This window comes from Pocillopora damicornis, chromosome 3 (genome assembly GCF_964200805.1).
Source record: "Pocillopora damicornis chromosome 3, jaPocDami1.2, whole genome shotgun sequence".
NCBI lineage: Eukaryota > Metazoa > Cnidaria > Anthozoa > Scleractinia > Pocilloporidae > Pocillopora > Pocillopora damicornis.
Window position 1 is genome coordinate 6,695,725 of NC_142672.1, and position 19,469 is coordinate 6,715,193.

The 19,469-nt window shown below is 39.7% G+C and overlaps 2 protein-coding genes across 3 annotated transcripts; both read left to right on the top strand.

The window, feature by feature from the left end:
- The first annotated feature begins 634 nt into the window (after window positions 1–634).
- Window positions 635–6,500, top strand: LOC113675059 (uncharacterized). 2 transcript variants are annotated; one of them, XM_089200165.1, is made up of 5 exons: window positions 635–837; window positions 2,164–2,340; window positions 3,397–3,573; window positions 4,229–4,417; window positions 5,006–6,500. In XM_089200165.1, exons 2-5 carry the CDS (start codon window positions 2,179–2,181, stop codon window positions 5,099–5,101), a joined length of 624 nt encoding a protein of 207 aa, XP_089056291.1. In that variant the 5' UTR covers window positions 635–837; window positions 2,164–2,178; the 3' UTR covers window positions 5,102–6,500. The 2 variants fall into 2 exon arrangements, with proteins under 2 accessions (XP_089056291.1, XP_089056292.1); XM_089200166.1 differs by having other exon boundaries at window positions 641–826.
- Window positions 6,501–8,290: 1,790 nt separating this feature from the next.
- Window positions 8,291–19,123, top strand: LOC113675060 (uncharacterized). Its single transcript, XM_089200172.1, has 11 exons — window positions 8,291–8,482; window positions 10,110–10,520; window positions 11,382–11,579; window positions 12,168–12,311; window positions 12,988–13,173; window positions 13,903–14,109; window positions 14,772–14,915; window positions 15,651–15,836; window positions 16,817–17,014; window positions 17,912–18,055; window positions 18,283–19,123. Exons 2-11 carry the CDS (start codon window positions 10,110–10,112, stop codon window positions 18,679–18,681), a joined length of 2,217 nt encoding a protein of 738 aa, XP_089056298.1. The 5' UTR covers window positions 8,291–8,482; the 3' UTR covers window positions 18,682–19,123.
- The last annotated feature ends 346 nt before the right edge of the window (window positions 19,124–19,469 follow it).

Consider the following 19,469-nt stretch of genomic DNA (forward strand, 5'->3'; position numbering starts at 1 on the left):
ACATTGCTCTCAGAGACTTGTGAAGTTTTGTAAGCCCAGAAAAAAAATTACCTCTGCTTCTTTTGCTCCAAATTTCACTTCACTCAAACTCGTGCTATCACGATCCCAGTGCGTCAACAAACTAACAGTGATCCAATTACCACGACAACCCGACCTGGAAGATCTATTAGCCTTAACACCGAAAAGTTTTAGAATTGAGATCGTTCTCTTTTTAAGTTGAAATATATATGACAAAAAAATAAATGGCTTTATAAGTTTGAGAAATTTCATCATATTGCATGTTGCATAATTAATGTGGCGTAGCTTATGATTTAAAGTGGCTTGTAATAGAAGTAATACATTCTGTGTCAGCCAAAGTGGATTCACTCCACGATTGACTGAGTTCGCTTTGGTTGCAGATCATGAATTAACATCCCAGTTGAGCTTACATTTGCAAACATAATCGTTAGGAAGTAAATTTATTAAAACGATAAGAAATGTCCATTTTTGTTTATTTCAGCGCCCATCGACTGAAGGCACATTTTCTTGCGGAGTAAGCATTTCAGGTTTAAAAGACAAGTTTCAGTTGAAAAATCTTAGAGTTCTGCGGGCTCACTTTGAGATGTGAATTAAAATCGTCTCTATTTAATTCATTGCATATAATTTTAGCGTTTAGGTGTCAAGTTTCCGTTAACGCGACCTCTGCGTTGTATTTAAAAGTTGTTATAGTTACTACAGTAAATATCGAGTCATTCTTGTTTGGCAATCACGAAGCAGTATTTCGCTTGGGGTTTTTTTTTTGGTCAGCTACCCATCAAAGGATAGAAAGGAAATTGAAACTGTACTGGTAAGATCAAGGTAGTGTATTAAAGCGTGAATAATATTGTTTAAAATGCAAGCTTCGATAGCTTCATGGAGGGTGCTCAATTTTGAATTCGCGCATTTTGTAAATCGTTGGAGTTGCTTCGCAATTCAGCGTGTCTTCTGTTTCCTCGAAATTGGCGCGGTCTGCTTAGTTATTGAGAGCAATTTAAACCTTTTGGGCCGTCGCTCCGAGACCGATTGGACTACTTAACCATGGTACATTAGATAGATTCCCGCTGAACCGAATCAAACGCGAACCGTTTACCTTAAAGGTAACCGAATGAAGTAAAAAATCATCCATTTTCGAGGAAATTTAGCAGAAACTCTCAGAAAAAGTAAAATGATTGAGACAGATGTACTATAGTGTACCGAGCGACAATATGGCGTTTCTGTAAAACTACAAAAAACATTTGCACTACAGTTTATATTTGTGAATATGTTCGTTTACCACAAAGGTTTATACGTGGCTCCTGTCTGGTCTCAGATAGCCCAACGAATCAGTGAGTCGCTTAAAAATGTCTATTGCTTTCTCTATTTTGATTTATTAAGTATAGAAGCCAAACAGGAAGCAAAATGGTGGTTATGTAGAAGAAAGAACAGACGCGACACTCCGTCGATTGTGTTCGCTACCGAAACGACGATCACATTCAGCCGCTACTACAGTAGTTTCCAAAAAATACTTTACAGATTTAGGACGTAAATTTGTTTTATACTGTTAATTTTCTGAACTAACTCTTCCCTTTCTCTTTCAATTATTATTTTTTGTTGTTACCCACCATTTTAACCTCAAATGGAGATCTAGAGTGCGAAGGAACTATTATGCTAATTTTTCGCGGTAGCCAAAAGTGTACAGTTACAGAATTATGACAATTTATTTAAACTAAGAATAATTTAAGCTTAATAACGTTGGCTTTGATTTTTACTCTTTAAGTCTCTCAAGCCGAGTAAAAACACAGATCTGATGGATAAGAATATGCCACTTGGGGTACCAACAGCGTAATTGACCCGACGTGTCCGCAAATTATCGCCTAAACAAAAAACTCCATAATGAGTGCAGCATTGGTGACTTACTTAAGACAGCTTTTCTGCATATAGGAATAGGTGACAATCGAACGTCGAGGAGAGGTTGATTCTACCAAAATAATTCAGGCTTGTTACATGAAGTGTAGGGAGACATGCTCAGTCGTATTCCATCTCATATGCATCAGTGGTGACTACTGGCTGAGATGCGCTCTAGACTAGCCTTTCTTTCTTGTGCAAATTGGTAGATCTCGACTTATCTAGATGTATTTCTTTAATGTTTATTTTACAATTTATTAGAAGTCAATTTTAAAGATGTCAAACCCAGAGGACAAAGAGGCTGTATCCAGACCTAATGCGGCCATTATGGACAGTTCTAGAGGAGGGAATGCAGGTGGAGCTGGTGTGTCCATTACAATAACTTTTAACAAAGCTTACGTCGTGTCAATTCCTGGAGTATTGAAGATCGTGGAATTTGTACGTACTATTTGTGGATAAGATGTTCTGATACTTTTGGTACTTTTTTTTATTTGGCGCATAGTGCTTCGCTCCTTACGTTACAGTTCCACTTAAGTGCATTTCCATTCACTGTCATAAAACCAAAAGAAAGTATTCATAAAAACTAATCTATAAATAGAGAGAGAACTCAACGTCAAGAAAGGAAATTTGAACTGCCTGAAGCGCGGGAAAACGCGAGCAACTTAAGTCTCGATTGATCTTCCTATTAGTATACATCTAATTGGTTGAGAAATGGCTGGAATTTTCTAAACCAATCACAGACCGATGAAAAGCAAAAATCACAGCAATCCTTTACCCTTTTCACACTCGATGGGAAATTCATCTCAGTAGTCTAAGGCAAACGGTGTGATTTGCGCACATTTAAATTATGGTGTAAAATCTGTATTCCTCTAGCTTGCGCGAGGCTCTCGGTCGGTGGAAGAGAGCAGGTGCATGAAAACCTTTTCTTGATAATCGCCGTTTTTTCTCATTCGCTGTCCCACTTTGTAAATGCCTGGAAAAGGCACAGGATCAACTCCCCTCTCCCCCCTTCTATCATCTCGAATCAAGAAAAAATGATTTTCCTATTCTTTCCCCTTGCTCGAATGTAATATGTCAGACGACTGTAAAACAGTCGACAGAAAAAAATAAAGGCCGCTGAATTTCAATTGTTTTAGGTTTCGACAAAAATTTGTCAGCTGATTATGTTCAAATCAATCGCAGCAGGGCAATTATGATCGACTGTCCATGGTTTTTCTCTATCACGTCTTGCGATTGGCCGAGGAAACACGCACCACTATAATTTTAATTTCTTCCAGTACAATCAGAAAGATGAAGAAAAACAACTTTGTGACTCAGTCACTTGTATTTTATGGGTTCAACACTGTTTACACGTTTTTACTCAAAATTCTCTTTTTTTAAAGTAATTTTGCATTTGTCCTCTAGGTTATTGTAGTTTTGAGTTACCGAATATATTTGAAAAGCGATATGTATTAATCAAGAGTAATGTAACTTTTCTTATCATCTTCTCCACAGATCCTGTTGTTGCTAGCGTTTTCTATCGCCGCTGACATAAACGTCGCAGACCGGGGACGCATGAGTTTTTTCCTTTTTGTTACCATTACTTCATGGCTTCTTGTAATCGCCTGGTTTGTGCTGTTCACCTTCAATTTGCACACAAAGATCAACCTCAGCATTAACTGGAATATTACGGTAAAAGATTGTTTTTTTTTTTCATTAAGCTCCAGTCGATAGAAGGTGTTGAAAATCAATTTACGAAAAAAGAGGCTAGAGTCCAAACTCCGTTAAAAATATGTCTTAAACCTGTTAAATGAACCACAGAATTTGGCTAAAATAAAAACTCCGAATCTTCTTCAAATTCCAAACAAAGGGGTAACAACTTTATGCGGATGAAAGCTCTAAAACAACTGACTAAACTCCATAAAAAAAGTAACGTAACTTCAACAGTTTGCAAAGTTGTCAAGGCAACACTGCAGCCCCCTAAAACATCCAATTTTTTCTCTTTAGTCTGAAGCTCAAAAGCAACTACTAAATCATTGAATTGCAATCAGTAGACACAACCCTCTGCAAATTTGAAAAAAAAAAAACTTTGCAAACCGTTCGGTGCCTCCTTAATTCATTGATAAAGTGGCTCTGAACCGAGTCAATCCTCTGATTAAGGATTCATTGAAGTGTGCTTAGTCTAATTGGCTGATGTCAATAGCCGATTACAGCCAACTGGACAATTACGCTGTCTCGTGACAAATCTACTTAATTAAGGAAAAATTAATCAGTTTATCTACGTAAATTAGGCTAAAGGTTTAAGTTAGTTCATCATCTGTATGAAGTCCTCTGCTCTCCTTTCCAGCTCCTGATATTTGCTGCTGTTGTCGCTTTTCTTTTGCTGATCAGTTCGGCGTTGTTGGCTGATGATGTCAGGAAGTTTAAGCCAATGTCCTATCGTGAATTTTCTGCAAATCCCACCCCGAACCTGCAGAACCTGCAGAACCTGCAACGGAACCTGAACCTGAACCTGGACTCATTACGCGCTGCTGTGGTATGTCTTACGTAAAGTTCAACTGCCTGCGAGCACATGCCCTCTTTGTACAGCGTTTCGGCACAAGAGTTTTTTTCCCTAGGGATATGTATGAGACCTTGAGCAATGCTAGCAATCGAGGGATCTGCAAGGTGTCTGGCGCACAATATCTCTCCCCGGCTCGTCTCAAATCTTTCTGCGAGCGTGGAAACGCGCGTCCTGCAGCGTTAATAATGAAGGCCGGCTAGCTGATCAGCCATGACACCTACTGGTGTTTCAAGGGCCTTTTAGCCCTTTAAACCTTAAGAGTGACAAGAATTAAATCTCTCTCTACAATATCACTCGTTAAGAGCCGCACGATAAGGGTTAAAGACACAGATCGTCTTTGAATACTTAACTCCTTTAAACTTTAAGATCAGTATACATATTCTCCACACTGCTCTTATACATTTCCTATGGTGCCGACAAGGAGAATTCGTTTTAAAAAACCAAAAGATTCTTTTATTGATGACCATTTCCTTTATTCTCTTGACGTTAGCACAGGAAAGGATGACTAAGATTCATTATTCCGCTGAAATTAACTCCGATTTCACACTTTTTCTGTTAAAGGCGTTTGGCTTCATTGCCATGTTTGTGTTCATTGGAGATGCTGTTGTGGAATTCCTAAAAGTTACTGGAAAGACGCAAGTGCAAATCGCTTTATAGACTTGGACCACCCTAAAGGCGCTTGATTTTCTCTTATTTCCTCGATTTATTTCGTTATCGATACTGTCACATCAGTAAACGCTGCCTGTCCAGATGTAAAAGAAGTAACAAGAGTGATTTTGGGAAGGTTTTCAAGGTACCGAAATAGCCGTTTCTGGATGTGTCTCAGATCTTCATTATTCCTACTTATGGTCCTTTATTATGGTACAGCTTTTAAGGTAAAACCTATTAAATATTAGCCCGCAACAAAGGTAGTGCCTTTTTTCGTAGCTGTTGTTTTGTCTCGTCATGGAACAGGAGACCAAATAAAAGCTCTTCAGGGAACACGAACAAACGTTCTGTGCGAATGAACCAAAAAGTACGTTGTTATCTATTATGTCATAAGTCCGGCTTCAGCCCTACGAGTGTTTAGCATCTAATTTTTAACATTATAAGAATTGCATGGTTGGCAGTCAAGAGAATGACAAGTTTGACCTGGGAGTTAAAGGGTTAAATCAAACATTAAGATCACAGGAGTAAAGGGAATGATCACCAACTAAAGAAGCTCTTGAACATGCAACTTTCTCCAGTCAGCTCAAAAGGAATAAAGAACAGTATGGAAAACATGCATACTGTTGTTAGCCATGGTAATAAGTGTCAAAAGAGAAAAGAAAGGAGGGAAACTTCAAGCGCTTAATCACAATTACAATTAGAGGGCAAGACAAATAGATAAATAAAGGAATTACTAAAAAAAATAACACGCTACAGAAGGAATGACAATCATGCTGAAAGACTGGTTTTAGGAGAGGAAGAAAAAAGAAATCGGTTAAATAAATATGTCAATAATTTAGTCGTTCATGTATTTAGCGAGAGGTTCCTACTCCTTTGCTTTGCCTGCTTGTGATTTTTCTTATCTCTTTTGAGTTTATCCACCTTAGTAGACGATGTCAAATATTATATGAAAATTAAATACTTTGGTAGTTCCTTAATCAGACAACTACGAAAAAGGAACTAAGATTGGGAGCTTAACACGTAATAAAACACAGAGTTTACCACAACCTGATGGTAGAAAGGAAAGGAAAAACTTTGACTGCTTCATAGAAAATACAGCTGTTGCTTTCTCTATATCTACAAGAGAATCTATCACCAATGTCGCCATGTTTTAAGATCAGTGGAAATCGCGGTACTTTTAATTCCGTAAATTTCATTCTGGCTCATTTAATAACGCATTTTAATCTTCTGCTTCTCACTGTATTCGTCATATGTCTTTACTCATACATGTCATTTTACTGTTTATTTTGAAGCCTTTCATGTCTGGAATGTGACAGTAAACGACAACAACTCTATTACTCGACCACTGCTCTTAAGCGACAATTTTGTAACCGTTCTGTCTATAAAAATCAAAACACCTGAATAGTGACTGAGCCACCTCGGATTCCGTAGTTTCCTCCTAAAATTCTATGTATTACTCATACATGTCATTTTACTGTTTATTTTGAAGCCTTTCATGTCTGGAATGTGACAGTAAACGACAACAACTCTATTACTCGACCACTGCTCTTAAGCGACAATTTTGTAACCGTTCTGTCTATAAAAATCAAAACACTTGAATAGTGACTGAGCCACCTCGGATTCCGTAGTTTTCTCCTAAAATGCTATTAAGAAAAAAAGTCGTACACACACAGACATACTGTCTCTTAAACTTAGGGTCTAGACTGTAATAAACGAACGCGGTTTTGACTTCCTGAGCGACTACAACCTCTTTCAAGGTTTGATTTTGTGTTTCCGATAACTGACCACTTAGGGGGGAATAGTTCAGAAGTAATTCTCGTATTAGAAAGCGTAGTGGAAAGTTTTATGCCTTATCTGATTCAAGTGATTTAACGAGAAACACTTTTCGAAATGCAAAGGTACACGCAGCAGACTGTCCGGGAACGAGTAAGTCGAGTAGCATATTGAGTATACGTTGAGTAATTTACTGATAAGATCATGAGATATAGAAATGATTTGTGGATCCAGACGGTTTCAGGGCCTCTTCATATGAGCCCGGTTGACCGGGCTAGCCCGGTTACCGAGATCTCGCCTCACTCCTATTTCCTTTGTAAAAATTTCGATGTGTTCATATGAGAAGGCGGGCCAGCCCGGTTACCGAGAACTCGGTTGTAGAAACCGAGATCTCGGTAACCGGGATGAAATATTTTCCCATATGAACACTCCAGCCCGGTTACCGGGATGAAAATTTTTCAACTACGCATGCTCAAACTCGTTCACAGGGCCTCAGTCCACGTTTCGCGCCCTTTTCGACTCTTTTTCATCCCGGTAACCGGGCTGAAATTTCCCATATGAACAGACGACAAAATTCGTCCCGGTAACCGGGCCAGCCCGGTTACCGGGCTCATATGAAGAGGCCCTCAGTATCGATTTTCCTCTTGAACGTTAGGCTCCCTAGCGCGACCATTTTTGTACATCTCGGGGTCAACGCTGGGTTGTGCAAGATACTCTGTCATTTGTTTGTTTTGTCACAGGCAGTCTAGGCACACCAGAAGCAAGCAAACGCTTGCCTACCGAAAGCAAAACTTGTGTCCAGAATTCAACGTAAAAAAAAAAAAAGTTGACCTTAACACGAAGTGATGGATTTAACATAAAATGATATGGTAACGCGTTACTGATTCGAGTTTTACGAAGTACATTACGAGCGTTGTTAGATATTGTAAGATCAATCAGATTTGCTTGAAACTACGTGACGTGTCTTTATTAATGGGCGTTGGAATAAACCAGCATCAGATCTCTGCGAAATGTGCCCTACTTTTTCCTTTTAAACCACTAGTGGTTACTAGACGATACAGAAAATTTTTCCTCTTTTTTCTTCGTTTCAGAGCTCAAATGAGTCTTTCAATAGGCCAGTTGTGTCATTTCCGGTTGAGGCATTTCATTCAGTCACGTACTGATTCGGAGAAAAACGGAAACAGAAGCACAAGACACAATAATCAGACAAGGACCTGGACGACTTTCAAAACAGCTCTTCTCTTCTGTGCTGCAAAAGTATGGATAGGTTAAGGATTATTTGGCAAGGTTACACTAATTTCTGGTAAATTAAGACCCCCGCTCGTTCAAGCTGAAATGCGACTGAACGGAAGTGAGCTAACATACCTCTGATAAAACTACTTCCGGTTTACTAAGCACTTGATCATGACGCTTCAGTCAATCGCTTGCTGATTTGATTTGGTTCCGGAGTTTCTGAGAAACGTACATGACGTCTAGACAACACCCACGGCTATATGTTAGCGTGAGTATTCAGCTGGCGTGTCGAAGTTTTACAATATTCAACAGAACACAACATCGTGCCTCTCGATTTGCGGTGACAGGAGAAAAAAGTAGTGCAAGGATCATAGCTGAAGTGAGGTAAGGATAACGCACGGCATTCGAAATTTGTAGCATCCATGAGATCACAACAACACCTCGTTTTTTTTTAACAATTTCCGCCTGAATTTTTTGCGTTTTTACCACACTTATTACTTAGCAATCCTTGATTTCCTTTCATTATCGGTACTTGCGTTGTAAAGTGATCACCTTTTCAAAGGGTGTGTTGTCTTTAATATCTAGGAAACAGCTAACATTTTTAAACAAGCTCGATACAGTCTGTTGATTTATACGCCATTCGATGGAGCATTCTGCTTCGGTTAGACTTAATTTCTCTCAATCAGAACGGTTTAGATGTTGAACGATCCGTTTTTGTTTCAAAAATGAGCTTGAGAGCTCTCGAAACTGTATTCAAGAGCTTTCACTACTGTGTACGATAACTTGATAGCTTGCAATTCAACGGCTGCGAAATTATATGCTAATTTTCTTTTGTCTATACGACACTCACTTCTCTTGTTTCTTAGCTGGTCGTAACTTAACCTCTCTAATGAATGAGATGCTAGTAATCGGGCCTTGTGTTTGCGGAAAATAGTTCTGCGATTGCCACAGGGCAAAAATTACAACTCGCTAGAAAGAAATGTATGGTAAAAAGTTGTTTCAAGGTCCAAGAAAAACGATTTTGGCGAGAGATCAGTCATCATTTCTTATTAGAAATGGATGTGGGTATTAATGATTCAAGGGTAGCGCAAGGTTTTGTTTGAACAACCGTGAAATATGTAGTGGAAACTCCATGCCCAAGGGATTAGTGAAATTGACATCGCGTAATGATCTCGAAATTTAGATTGTTTATTTCTCAAATCTCTCTCTTTTTTTTCCGAACCGTGATCCGGTCCGTTAGGTTTTTTGGGCGAAAAAAACTTCTAGTGAGGCCCACGCTCAATTATGTCACGCAGACTTTATTTTGGCTTGTCACGCAAAATATCTAATTTCATTAACATGATCCGATCCTGAAAGTGATGGTAGCGGAGAGAGCATGAAAACGTATGTGGTCGCTATAGCTAATTATTTTTCAGTTGAAATGGAAATTTGATAATATTTCTTTAACTCTCACAATCTGCCGTCGCCCCTGTAAATTCAGTGTATTTAGTCTTTCTTGTCAAGAAAGTCAAAGATCCTCAAAGATCTTGGCAAGAAAATGAAAGATCCTTGAAGATCTTGGCAAGAAAATGAAAGATCCTTGAAGATCTTGGCAAGAAAATGAAAGATCCTTGAAGATCTTGGCAAGAAAATGAAGGATCCTTGAAGATCTTAACAAGAATTTTGAAGATCCTCATGAAGATCTTGTAAGATCCTTAAAGATCCTTGAAAGATTTTCACCAGGGGAAACGCAGTGCGCCAAGCATGGTCTTTAATTGACTTTGAAATACCCCGAAGGGAGAAATTTTCAGAGAATTTCCACTAAAAGGTTCTTTCAAAATTTTAACGCTATCTGATGTTTGTTTAGAAATGTCAAGCGATTCAAAATCTATTTTGATTTTTCCAAAGTATAGTTTAGTATAGGGGAGGAGTTTTCCGAGCTTGTCTCTAACATTAAATCGCTAGTTCAGAAATATTTTTCAAGTGCAGAAATCCTCTTTAGCATTTAGACACTCGTCTTGTGTTATCGTAGATGGAGGGTGAAAGTCCAGCCGAACTTCCAGTCAAGCACGAAACCCAGGTGAAGGGTCCCCCTGGTCAGCCTGTAACATCTCATCAACAGATGGCTCCCGGCCAGCCAATCATGGCTCCCACCCCTGGACAGCCAATCATGTACCAGATGCCACCCGGACAACAACCGGTTTTTGTGCAAATGCCTGCTGGTCACCCAGCAACAACACCAGATGGGCAGCCTATTCAGTATTACTATGGTCAACAACCAGTTCAGCCAGGTCAATTAATGCAACCGGTTCAACCGGTTAATGTCCCAAGCCAACCTGGTCAACCTGTATATTCTCAACCACAGGCTGGACAGGGTCTAGACCTTACGATCGATACCAATTTCCTCAAGTCCCCTCTCTGCTACATTAAGATAGTGGAATTTGTAAGTACTGACTTTGCTGGTTTCTAATGTAAAGACAAAAGGTTTTGGTGCCTACGATTTTGTGTAAATTTGAGGTTTACGCGGCTTATGCAACCCTAAGAGAACAATGGTATGGTTTCTTAATTGTTCACAAATCTTAAGTGTTAGGTCTTATTACTATGTCGCACTGTTTTGTTTCTCAGTTATGGTAGTTGTCGTTAACCAGAGAGAACCTTAACAGAAAAGTTTGTCTTCAGAAACCATACAATTTTTACCTCTGCCATTAGAATTCATTTATGAGATTATGACACAGACTGCAGTTTGATATTTAAAAATAAAAATAGCCGTTCGAATTTTTCTTTCAATGTGCTAAGACTTAGGCCAAGAACGCCTCCATTTTGATTCTTACCTGGCAACCTGCTCGCTCACAAGTCAGTAATGAGTCTTATAAATCTGCTGGACTAATTCGGAGCTATACATAAAGGCTTTTCTGCGATAAACAGGGTAGGAACAGTTCATGAACCATGTGTTGTCATCTTCTCTTTGCGGCCAGGTTACCGAGCATTTACATAATGGCGGCCTTCCGTAGTCGAACATTTGCACATTTGGAAACGGTTTGCGATTGGTTAGCTTGTTAGTTGCAGAGAATAAACCGCAGTGATTTTTCATTTTTTTCATGGCGGAAATGAAAATTAATGGGTTCCCGGACCACACTTCTCCTTTATTTACAAAACATTTGTCAGGGTAGAAAAACAATAAGGGACAAGAAAAGACTAAAAGATATGATAAAGGATGGAGAAGATGAAGCCGCATTGCAAAAAAAAATTGATGCATTTGTCATGACCTATTTCCTCCGAGAATTATAAAATATCTGTTTTGCAGGTTGTTCTCCTAGGGGCCTGGGCAAGTATCGTGAAGTACTCTGGTGATCTTAGCGTTCCAGATGCAGACGAAAAAGCCAACTTCTTCAAGGGTATTACCATTTTTTGCTGGCTGATGGTGATATTTTACATGATCATTCATATTTTCAGCTTTACCAAACTTTGTAGTTGTGGTCGAGAGTCTAGACTTACATTGGTGGTAAGTTATGATTCATTTAAATAACTTTTGTTTCGATTTTGATTGATTGAATACCGGTGAATTCATGAGTCCAAAACTTGCGCGAAAGTAGATGGGGAAGTAACTTTCCTCCTGGTAGTGTTATCTTGGAATTAATCAACTCGTCGCGTTGCACTGTTTCCTTGTCAAGTTTTGGAACCTTCACTTCGTCCGCATTCTTACCAAGCTCTAACAGTTCTGCCCCTTTCCGCCCTCTTACCGTTTACAGAAATTTGAATATCCCTTTCCTTTGAAAACTTCTGTAGCTAGCTCAGGAACTTTCATATTTGGGAAAAGAGCATCATAATCTGCCATGTCGAGACGACTCCTATTCCCCTCAGCCCCGACTGGTGCTCAAAACTAGTTACCAGACTTTCTCGCACAAACAATTCGATACTAGCCTATTGATCTTTCAATCATTTAGTTATCAATTTATATATTCTTTCTTATTGGTCTTTCATTATTCATTCACCCACTCATTCATGTGTTCATTTATTTTTCTATTAATTTAAACCTGTATGGTTATCTTTTTCTTATTCTTGGATATATTGTGTTTTCTATCTTTTGCAGTCTCTCGTCTTTTATTTCATCATGTTTGCGCTGCTGCTCGCCTGTACTGGAAACTTGGTCCCTAGGGCCGTTGACCTTGGAAAACTCCAGAAAATTATGCCAAGCACATACAGGCCATTTGTGGCATCCCTTAGTGTTGCCCTGGTAAGTTCTACAATAAAATGTAAAATATCCGAAGATGAATATGATTTCCGATTCCCCATGGGCGTATTGTACTGAACCAGGATTAAACATCAATTGAGGCTTTGGACTCTCTTGTACAAGAGGACACTTCGGTGACACACACACACACACACACACACACAAAAAGGGACGGGAAACAAATTGAATCGAAATCAGTTTCAATACGTGGTGAATATTCACGCGGCGAATCCCACTTTAGCTTATTCTGGAAAGACTTTTACTTTAAGTATACAGCTGTTTCGAGAAAGGTTGTCGGATAAAAGCCTAACAGTGCACGCGACAACCCCGAAAGGTATTGTGGGTTGTTTCAGTCCTTGCAATTGGTTGCTTAACCGAAGTATTTCAGGGAAATCTGAGAAAATGCCTCTGTATAGACGAGGCAGCGTGGGTTTGATGAATTTATTTTTTCTTATTTGACTTTTGCACTCTCTGATTAGTCAACGCTATAAACCAATCATATTTATATCTTAAAGAAAACCGCTACCTGCTGGCGGTTTCCTTTACTCTTTACCTTCTATAATTCTTATCAGCTTCTTTTGATGTTTTCTTCTGTTTTGATCGGTTTGTACGGCTCGGTCCCCGACGCTCGGTCGAAATAACCATATAGATATAATTTCTCTTTTCTAAATCCCGGCAGGTCTTTGGATTTTTGTCATGTATAGCGTTTGCATTGGATATGGTATTACAATACAAATTGTTTCAGACACAGCGAGCTCAGGAGACACCAACCGAACAAGCGCAGGAATCTCCCCAAAGACAGGCCTGGGATATCAACAAGGAGTATTTACAGTCACAATACTTTTTCGTCAAACTAGCGGAATTGGTAAATTATGAGTGTTTGTGGAAGAAATCTGTGTAAAGCTATTTTACTTCTTTAAATATCAGCGAAGAAGCGCAGAAAGAGCACGTGAGGATAAGCGCAGGGTTTGTCTTGTCATTTTCTCCCCCACCCCCTCCCCCTCCCCCTCTAAGCTCTTGTGTTCGTATTAGTCAAATGTCCAGCGCCTTTTATTGCGTTCTCGCGGGAACTCGAGCTCTAAACTTGGAGAATACAGAAGGCCCGTGAACTGATAATTATATAGGCACCAGCGGCTCAGTTAGGATAGACGGTCAAGAATCATGGGGCAACAGGTTTTTTTTTGTAATGAATAGTTTTTTTTTCCTTTAAGTCCTACTCCTGGGCAGCACTGTAGTCCGAAAGACGATTAACTGTCTTCCACTTGATAAACACGACGATCAAAAATCAGTTATGCATGCCTATGATGCCTTTTTACTTGACAGATTAGTAACTTTAAAACAGAACGATTAAAATGAATAACGGAAATTGGTTGGGACGTAAGGTGGTGCTACCTTCACTCAACGGGCAAGGAGTGCTTGAGCGGGTGGAGATAATTTTGGAAGGATGACCTCCAAACGGTGGAGTGTAGGGTTCTATAACAACAGTTCACGTTTAGTGGGCCAATCCTCTCCTCTATTTCAGATCATTCTCACTTACTTTACATCAATATCAGTAATTCCTCCAAAGCTTACCCTATTTTTCATCCATTTTCAGTTCCTGCTCTTTGTGGCATGGGTGTGCGTCCTGAAATACTTTGACATGAATATTTTCAAATATACGAATAAGACTTACGAAGAACCGGCAGCAGAATTCTTTAGAGGAATCACAATCTTTTCCTGGGTGATGACTGTTCTTGTGACGTTGACATTTGTGATGAGTTTCGACAAGCTTTGTGCTCGGTCTTCACGCTGGACATTGACGGCAAGTAACGATCCCCTTTTTCTTCCCATGGCCACCTCTTTAATAGAAAAATGACCCCGTTCGTCTTAACCGTTAACTCCAAGAAGTGATGAACATGTAACTTCTCCCTCTAACATCCATACATTATTCAGCAAACAGGTAATGAGAATACTTAAACTCATCAGGTACAAGATATTACCTTGATTAAACACCAAATTTTCGTAACCAATTTACAAGGAAATGTGTAGCAGCTAGAGGGGAGAATTAACAATCAGATCTTGGGAGTTAAAGGGTTAAAAAGGCCGCACTTGAGTTCTCTATGGGTAGAAAGAGGCGATCATATTAGGGACGAGTATGCCTTTGAAAGACGAAACTAAAAAGTAAATAACAGTGAGACTTTAAAAATGTCAATTTTCTCAAGATCCTCGTCCACAAACAGTGACATGATTAAAACCTTCTTATTAAGTTTACCATATTTTTTTTTGTCCACGTGTAACCTTTACAGCCAATTTTTTTTTGCATAGATCAGCACTTTTACATGTCATAAGTTTTATGCTCCTTGGGTTTCGTCAACTCCTATGAGGAAACCTTGTCTTAAATGTTCTGATATGGGGATTGAGCATGGGATGAAGGGGTGAACTTTTTTCAATCCCGGTTAATTTTTTTTTATTTTTTCTCCGTAGGCTTTGATCATTGGATTTGTCTTGTTTTCGTTGATAATTGCTTGCTGTGGAAATCTGACTCCTGAGGTTGTAGGATTTGGAAAGGTTTACAAAAATGTGATTACAGATTACAAGTCCAATGTACTAGCTCTGTTTATAGGACTGGTATGTAATCTTTTTTTTTTTTTTTGTTTCGCTTCGGCGCGGAATTCAGAACTCTAAGTTAGGCGGTTGTTCGTGACATTGACAATTGTTTATCGCGATATACTGGATTGCTTTAATTCCAATTTTGGTGAGATAGAACAAACTCTCAGTCGGTTGAAGTAACCAAGAAGGAACGCATACGCCGTAGGGTGTAGAAGAATGACGTTGATTACTATGAATTATGTGGAAATTTCAGGGCACGCTCATTTTTTACGACGGCAAATCACAAATGATATACCTTACGCACGAACTTGTACATAGAACTCTGTTTATCGGAATGTAAGTTTCGAAAAAGTGTGAATTGGTTCGTAGACGCAAATCAGAGGTGAATTTTTAACCCGGTAGCGTTGACAGAAATGTACATTTGTAAATTCTACCCCGATTAAAGTATGAATACTTCACGTCAACAACAAGATGGCCTCTGGGCTAGCCTACTGGACTACACATCAGGGGGTCTGGGTTTGAGTCCTGACTGTGTTCTATTCTTTGGCGCGACATTTTACTCTCACATTGCCTCTTTCTACCCTCGGGGGGGGGGGGGGGGGCTGGGAGGTTAGGTACCGGCAGACTCTTAGGGAAACTTTAGTTAAGGCTGGAATTACTAACCCTTTGCAGTGGGTATTTAGGTTGGTGGGACGTTTCTCAATCCTTGATAGCCAGAAAGTATACCATATTTCTAAATCTGCTCTCTGGTAGGGGTTTGGATTCTTATCGTGTGGGGCATTTGGCGTGGATATGGTGTTGCACTACAAGCTGTTTCAGACGCAACGAGCTCAAGAGACACCCACTGAACAATCGCAGGGACCTCCCCAAAGGCGAGCTTGGGATATCAATAACGACTTCTTACAGTCTACGACGTTCAAAGTGAAATTGGTGGAAATTGTAAGTTTTTATTATCGTCTACGATAATGATTCCACAGGGGGACCAATAACTAAAAAATCAGAGATCTTAACATCACCCGGTGAAGTTCAACGTACTTTGCTCAATCACTGTATTTTGTTTTGTTAAGTTTGATGTTAATCAAAGTCCTAACCGAAAGGCCAGAGGGTACGATGTAACCCTGTAAAATTTTATATTAAACTTACACTATTGCGATCAGAGTAAACATATTTTACCCCGCCGATTGAGATGTTACTTCGAAGTTTTTGGTTTGGGTTGGACGCGATGGAGTGCACTTGCGGTTGGGTTATTGTACATATCGATGCCTAGTATCCCCCTAAATGCTGTGAACAGCTAACAGCATTGATCGGTGATGTTATAATGTAGATTTTCAGTGTCCACGTTTAATCCATACCTTTCAACGTAACTGTGAAGAAACGGAACACGAATCTCAGAACTGAACCTTGCAAACCTTAAGCCTTAAGCCGCAAGGTTCAATTCGGAATTGAACCTTGCGAACCTTAAGAACTCAACACTGCGAACATTTATGTTATTTTTTTAATTAGAACCTAGCTTGAAACCAAATACTGCTTATCTTATCAAAGGGCGTGTTTATTGACACACGCATAGCGTTCATATACCAGAATTGAGTTTAAGCCTTCGAGAGAAGTTGTTTTCCACGAGAACGGATAGTTTCTTTTTGACGAGTTAGAACTTTGGAATCTTATAAATCTAATTATCGTAGGATATAGCAAATAAAAACCTTAACAGCAACCTTGTTGAGGCAACACTCTGTAAAGGGTATTACATTGTAAGATAGTCACTGCAGCAACAAAATTTGAACTACAGTTATGCCACTTTGGAATCGCTTTTAAAAAAACATGCAAATATTTCCATAGCGAAATGGTCCGTTGAAAATCCTTTTGTTTTACATAATCTTAGTAACATCGACCTTCATCAACATTTTTACACGTATTTTCAGATGTTCCTGTTCGCGGCATGGGTGTGCATTGTCATATACTTTGACATGGATATTTTCCGGATTATGACTGAGGATTCAAAGGCCGATTTTTTTAAGGGAGTCACCATCTTTTCCTGGGTGATGGCTGTTCTTTTGACTCTGACATTTGTGTTGAGCTTTGATAAGCTATGTGGCCTCTCCTCCCGATGGACATTGACAGTAAGTGATATATTTCTTTTTAATAGATATTAGCTGATAATTATCCTTATCGAGGTTATCAAGCTGGGAGACTGAGTAACCTATATGCCTTATTCCAAAGGCAGTCTTGCCCAAGTTATTTTTTAGACAAATGAATCTGTCCTCTCCGTAATGAAATTCTAACCGACAACCGACGTGTACATAAAACAGGTATGTTAGGCACGCCGGGTAAAACATCGTTCAAAAATTGTCGAGGCTCCCTTCTCAGAATCCACACTATTTCGTGATTACGCGTAATTGTCGCTTGTTCCCCTCGCGTTGGCTGAATGTTTCAGCGAAGACCGCCGCACGGGTAGGCGCCTGAGCAAAATTTGCGGTACAATTTTTTATTACAAGATACTTCTTGGATCTCTGTCACGTTACTTAGAAGACTTTGAACTCAGTAAATTTCCCAGATGATTTTCTGCATGGTTTCTTCATCTCGAATGCTCACGAAAATATTCTACAATTCAACTGCTCGGACTATCGTTAGGTAATCATACAAAATTGCACAGGATTGGCTGATGGATTAAGTGCACGCGCAAGACCACGTGCAATGAGAACGTAACGCAATATCACGATAGTCTCCAAACACTTGATTTTATATGGAAAATTAACCTTTGGACTAATGTTCGTATCGAGGGTGGAGAAAAGTGTTGCTCTCTCTCAGGTTGGTCTCTCCTGTCTATTAGTTTAACTACAAACCGTGTGCCTCGCATTGGTTGTGTTGCCCTGTTTAATCAATTTTTATGTATTTAGTCTGTAGGTGATTTATTAAATCGACTAAGGAAATGAGAGATCGATTGTTGATGCTAGAAGGGAAAATTAGAATTTTAACGCATTATTTGAAATGTTTGTTTATATCTTTGATATTTTCAGACTTTATGTGTTTACCTCCTTGTCGCCATTTTGTTGATCGCTTGCTGCGGAACCCTAACTAAGCCTGCCATCGACTGGGCAAAGACTTTCAAATATGTGAGCACGAATAACAGGGCTAATATATTAGCTCTGATTATAGCAGCGGTAAGTAATGTTTGTGTGTTTGCACACTGATTCAATAAAGTTTAAATTCCCTCCTCCGCCCTAGCAGAACGACCTGTGACCAACGACCTTTAATGTGGTTTCACCAACAGTCGAAAGTAAAATTATTTTGATTCATTTGTATATGATTCGATCGTTTTCATCAACAATTTTGAGCTGATGAAGGAGAAACACTGAATAATGAGAGTACACCGATTTTGACTTGACAGCCGCTGGGGTACATCTCGTGGATAATTGTGATTGTAGATATCATCCTTATGTACAAGTTGTACCAGCAACAAAGAGCGCAGGAGGCTGGCTCCTCGGCACAGTCGGGTGTCGTCCAACATCCTGCCGTCGTGATTGTCCCACAAGGCGCTAAACAAGTTCCTTATCAACCAGCTGCTTATCCAGGACAACAGCCCGTCCAATATCCGGGACAACAACCCGTCCAATATCAGGGACAACAGCCCGTCCAGTATCCGGGACAACAGCCCGTTCAGTATCCGGGACAACAGCCCGTCCAGTATCCGGGACATCAGCCCGTCCAGTATCCGGGACAACACCCTGTGATGGCAGGAGTTCCTGCCTACGGTTTGCAAGCACAGAATGGAGAAAATGAAAAATGAAATGTAACAACGTGCTTTGTAAAGCGAAGTCTTCTTTAACATGCGCAGAGCAATTTTGCAAAATTTAGAACTAAGGTAACTGATTTTGGCGTAGTGACGAGACAAGGGTCGCTTTTAGTTAAGTCTTCGATTGCCGTTTGGTTTGCTGATATAGTATCACAACTCGAGATGATATGCTTTGTAGAAAAAGCGCAAATAAGTTAGGTCACCGTGGAGAAAAATTATTTGTGTTCGCCGGGGAATCTCATTTCCCTATTGTGGTCAGTGATAAAGAAAAGCAAAAATGTCAAGGAAAATATTATGTGATTATTTAACAATGTCTGCGTGCTGTCTTAAGGAATACTAATATTTGGCAGTATATTGAGCCACAACTAAGCTAGGTAGGATTTATAAACATGTATTATGCTTTTAAACAGAGTATTAAATATCGACGGTAATTTTAGTTAGTTCCATCTCTTTGCATTCCACGAAATCACCGTCGATAAATGATCGAAGCTCTGAGTTTATTTACTGAGAATCTCGATTTCGCGCTCGCGGCAGCTTTCAGTTGAATGTCGATTGCAATCCGCGATTAACTTGGGTTTGCTCTCCTTCACTCTTTGATTGGTCATGATGATCGGCCCACTCTCAGTGAAACTCTCTCCAACCAATCTTAACTTAGTAAAACACGTCCCTCTGAGATGGTTTAATTGCCCCCGCAGGGTTTTTGGCCCCAGAGGGCCAAAAACCCGAGGAGGCACCTTAGGACTCCCCGCGTAATATAGAGGAAGACTGGAGAAGAGAAAATG

Excerpts from the sequence above, each read along its gene's own strand:
- LOC113675060 (XM_089200172.1), top strand. The coding sequence starts at position 10,110 with ATGGAGGGTGAAAGTCCAGCCGAACTTCCAGTCAAGCACGAAACCCAG. Across the intron at positions 10,521-11,381 it reads ACATTAAGATAGTGGAATTT|GTTGTTCTCCTAGGGGCCTG; the intron begins GTAAGTACTGAC and ends TCTGTTTTGCAG. Across the intron at positions 17,015-17,911 it reads CCTCCCGATGGACATTGACA|ACTTTATGTGTTTACCTCCT; the intron begins GTAAGTGATATA and ends TGATATTTTCAG.
- LOC113675059 (XM_089200165.1), top strand. The coding sequence starts at position 2,179 with ATGTCAAACCCAGAGGACAAAGAGGCTGTATCCAGACCTAATGCGGCC. Across the intron at positions 3,574-4,228 it reads GCATTAACTGGAATATTACG|CTCCTGATATTTGCTGCTGT; the intron begins GTAAAAGATTGT and ends TCTCCTTTCCAG. Across the intron at positions 4,418-5,005 it reads ACTCATTACGCGCTGCTGTG|GCGTTTGGCTTCATTGCCAT; the intron begins GTATGTCTTACG and ends TTTCTGTTAAAG.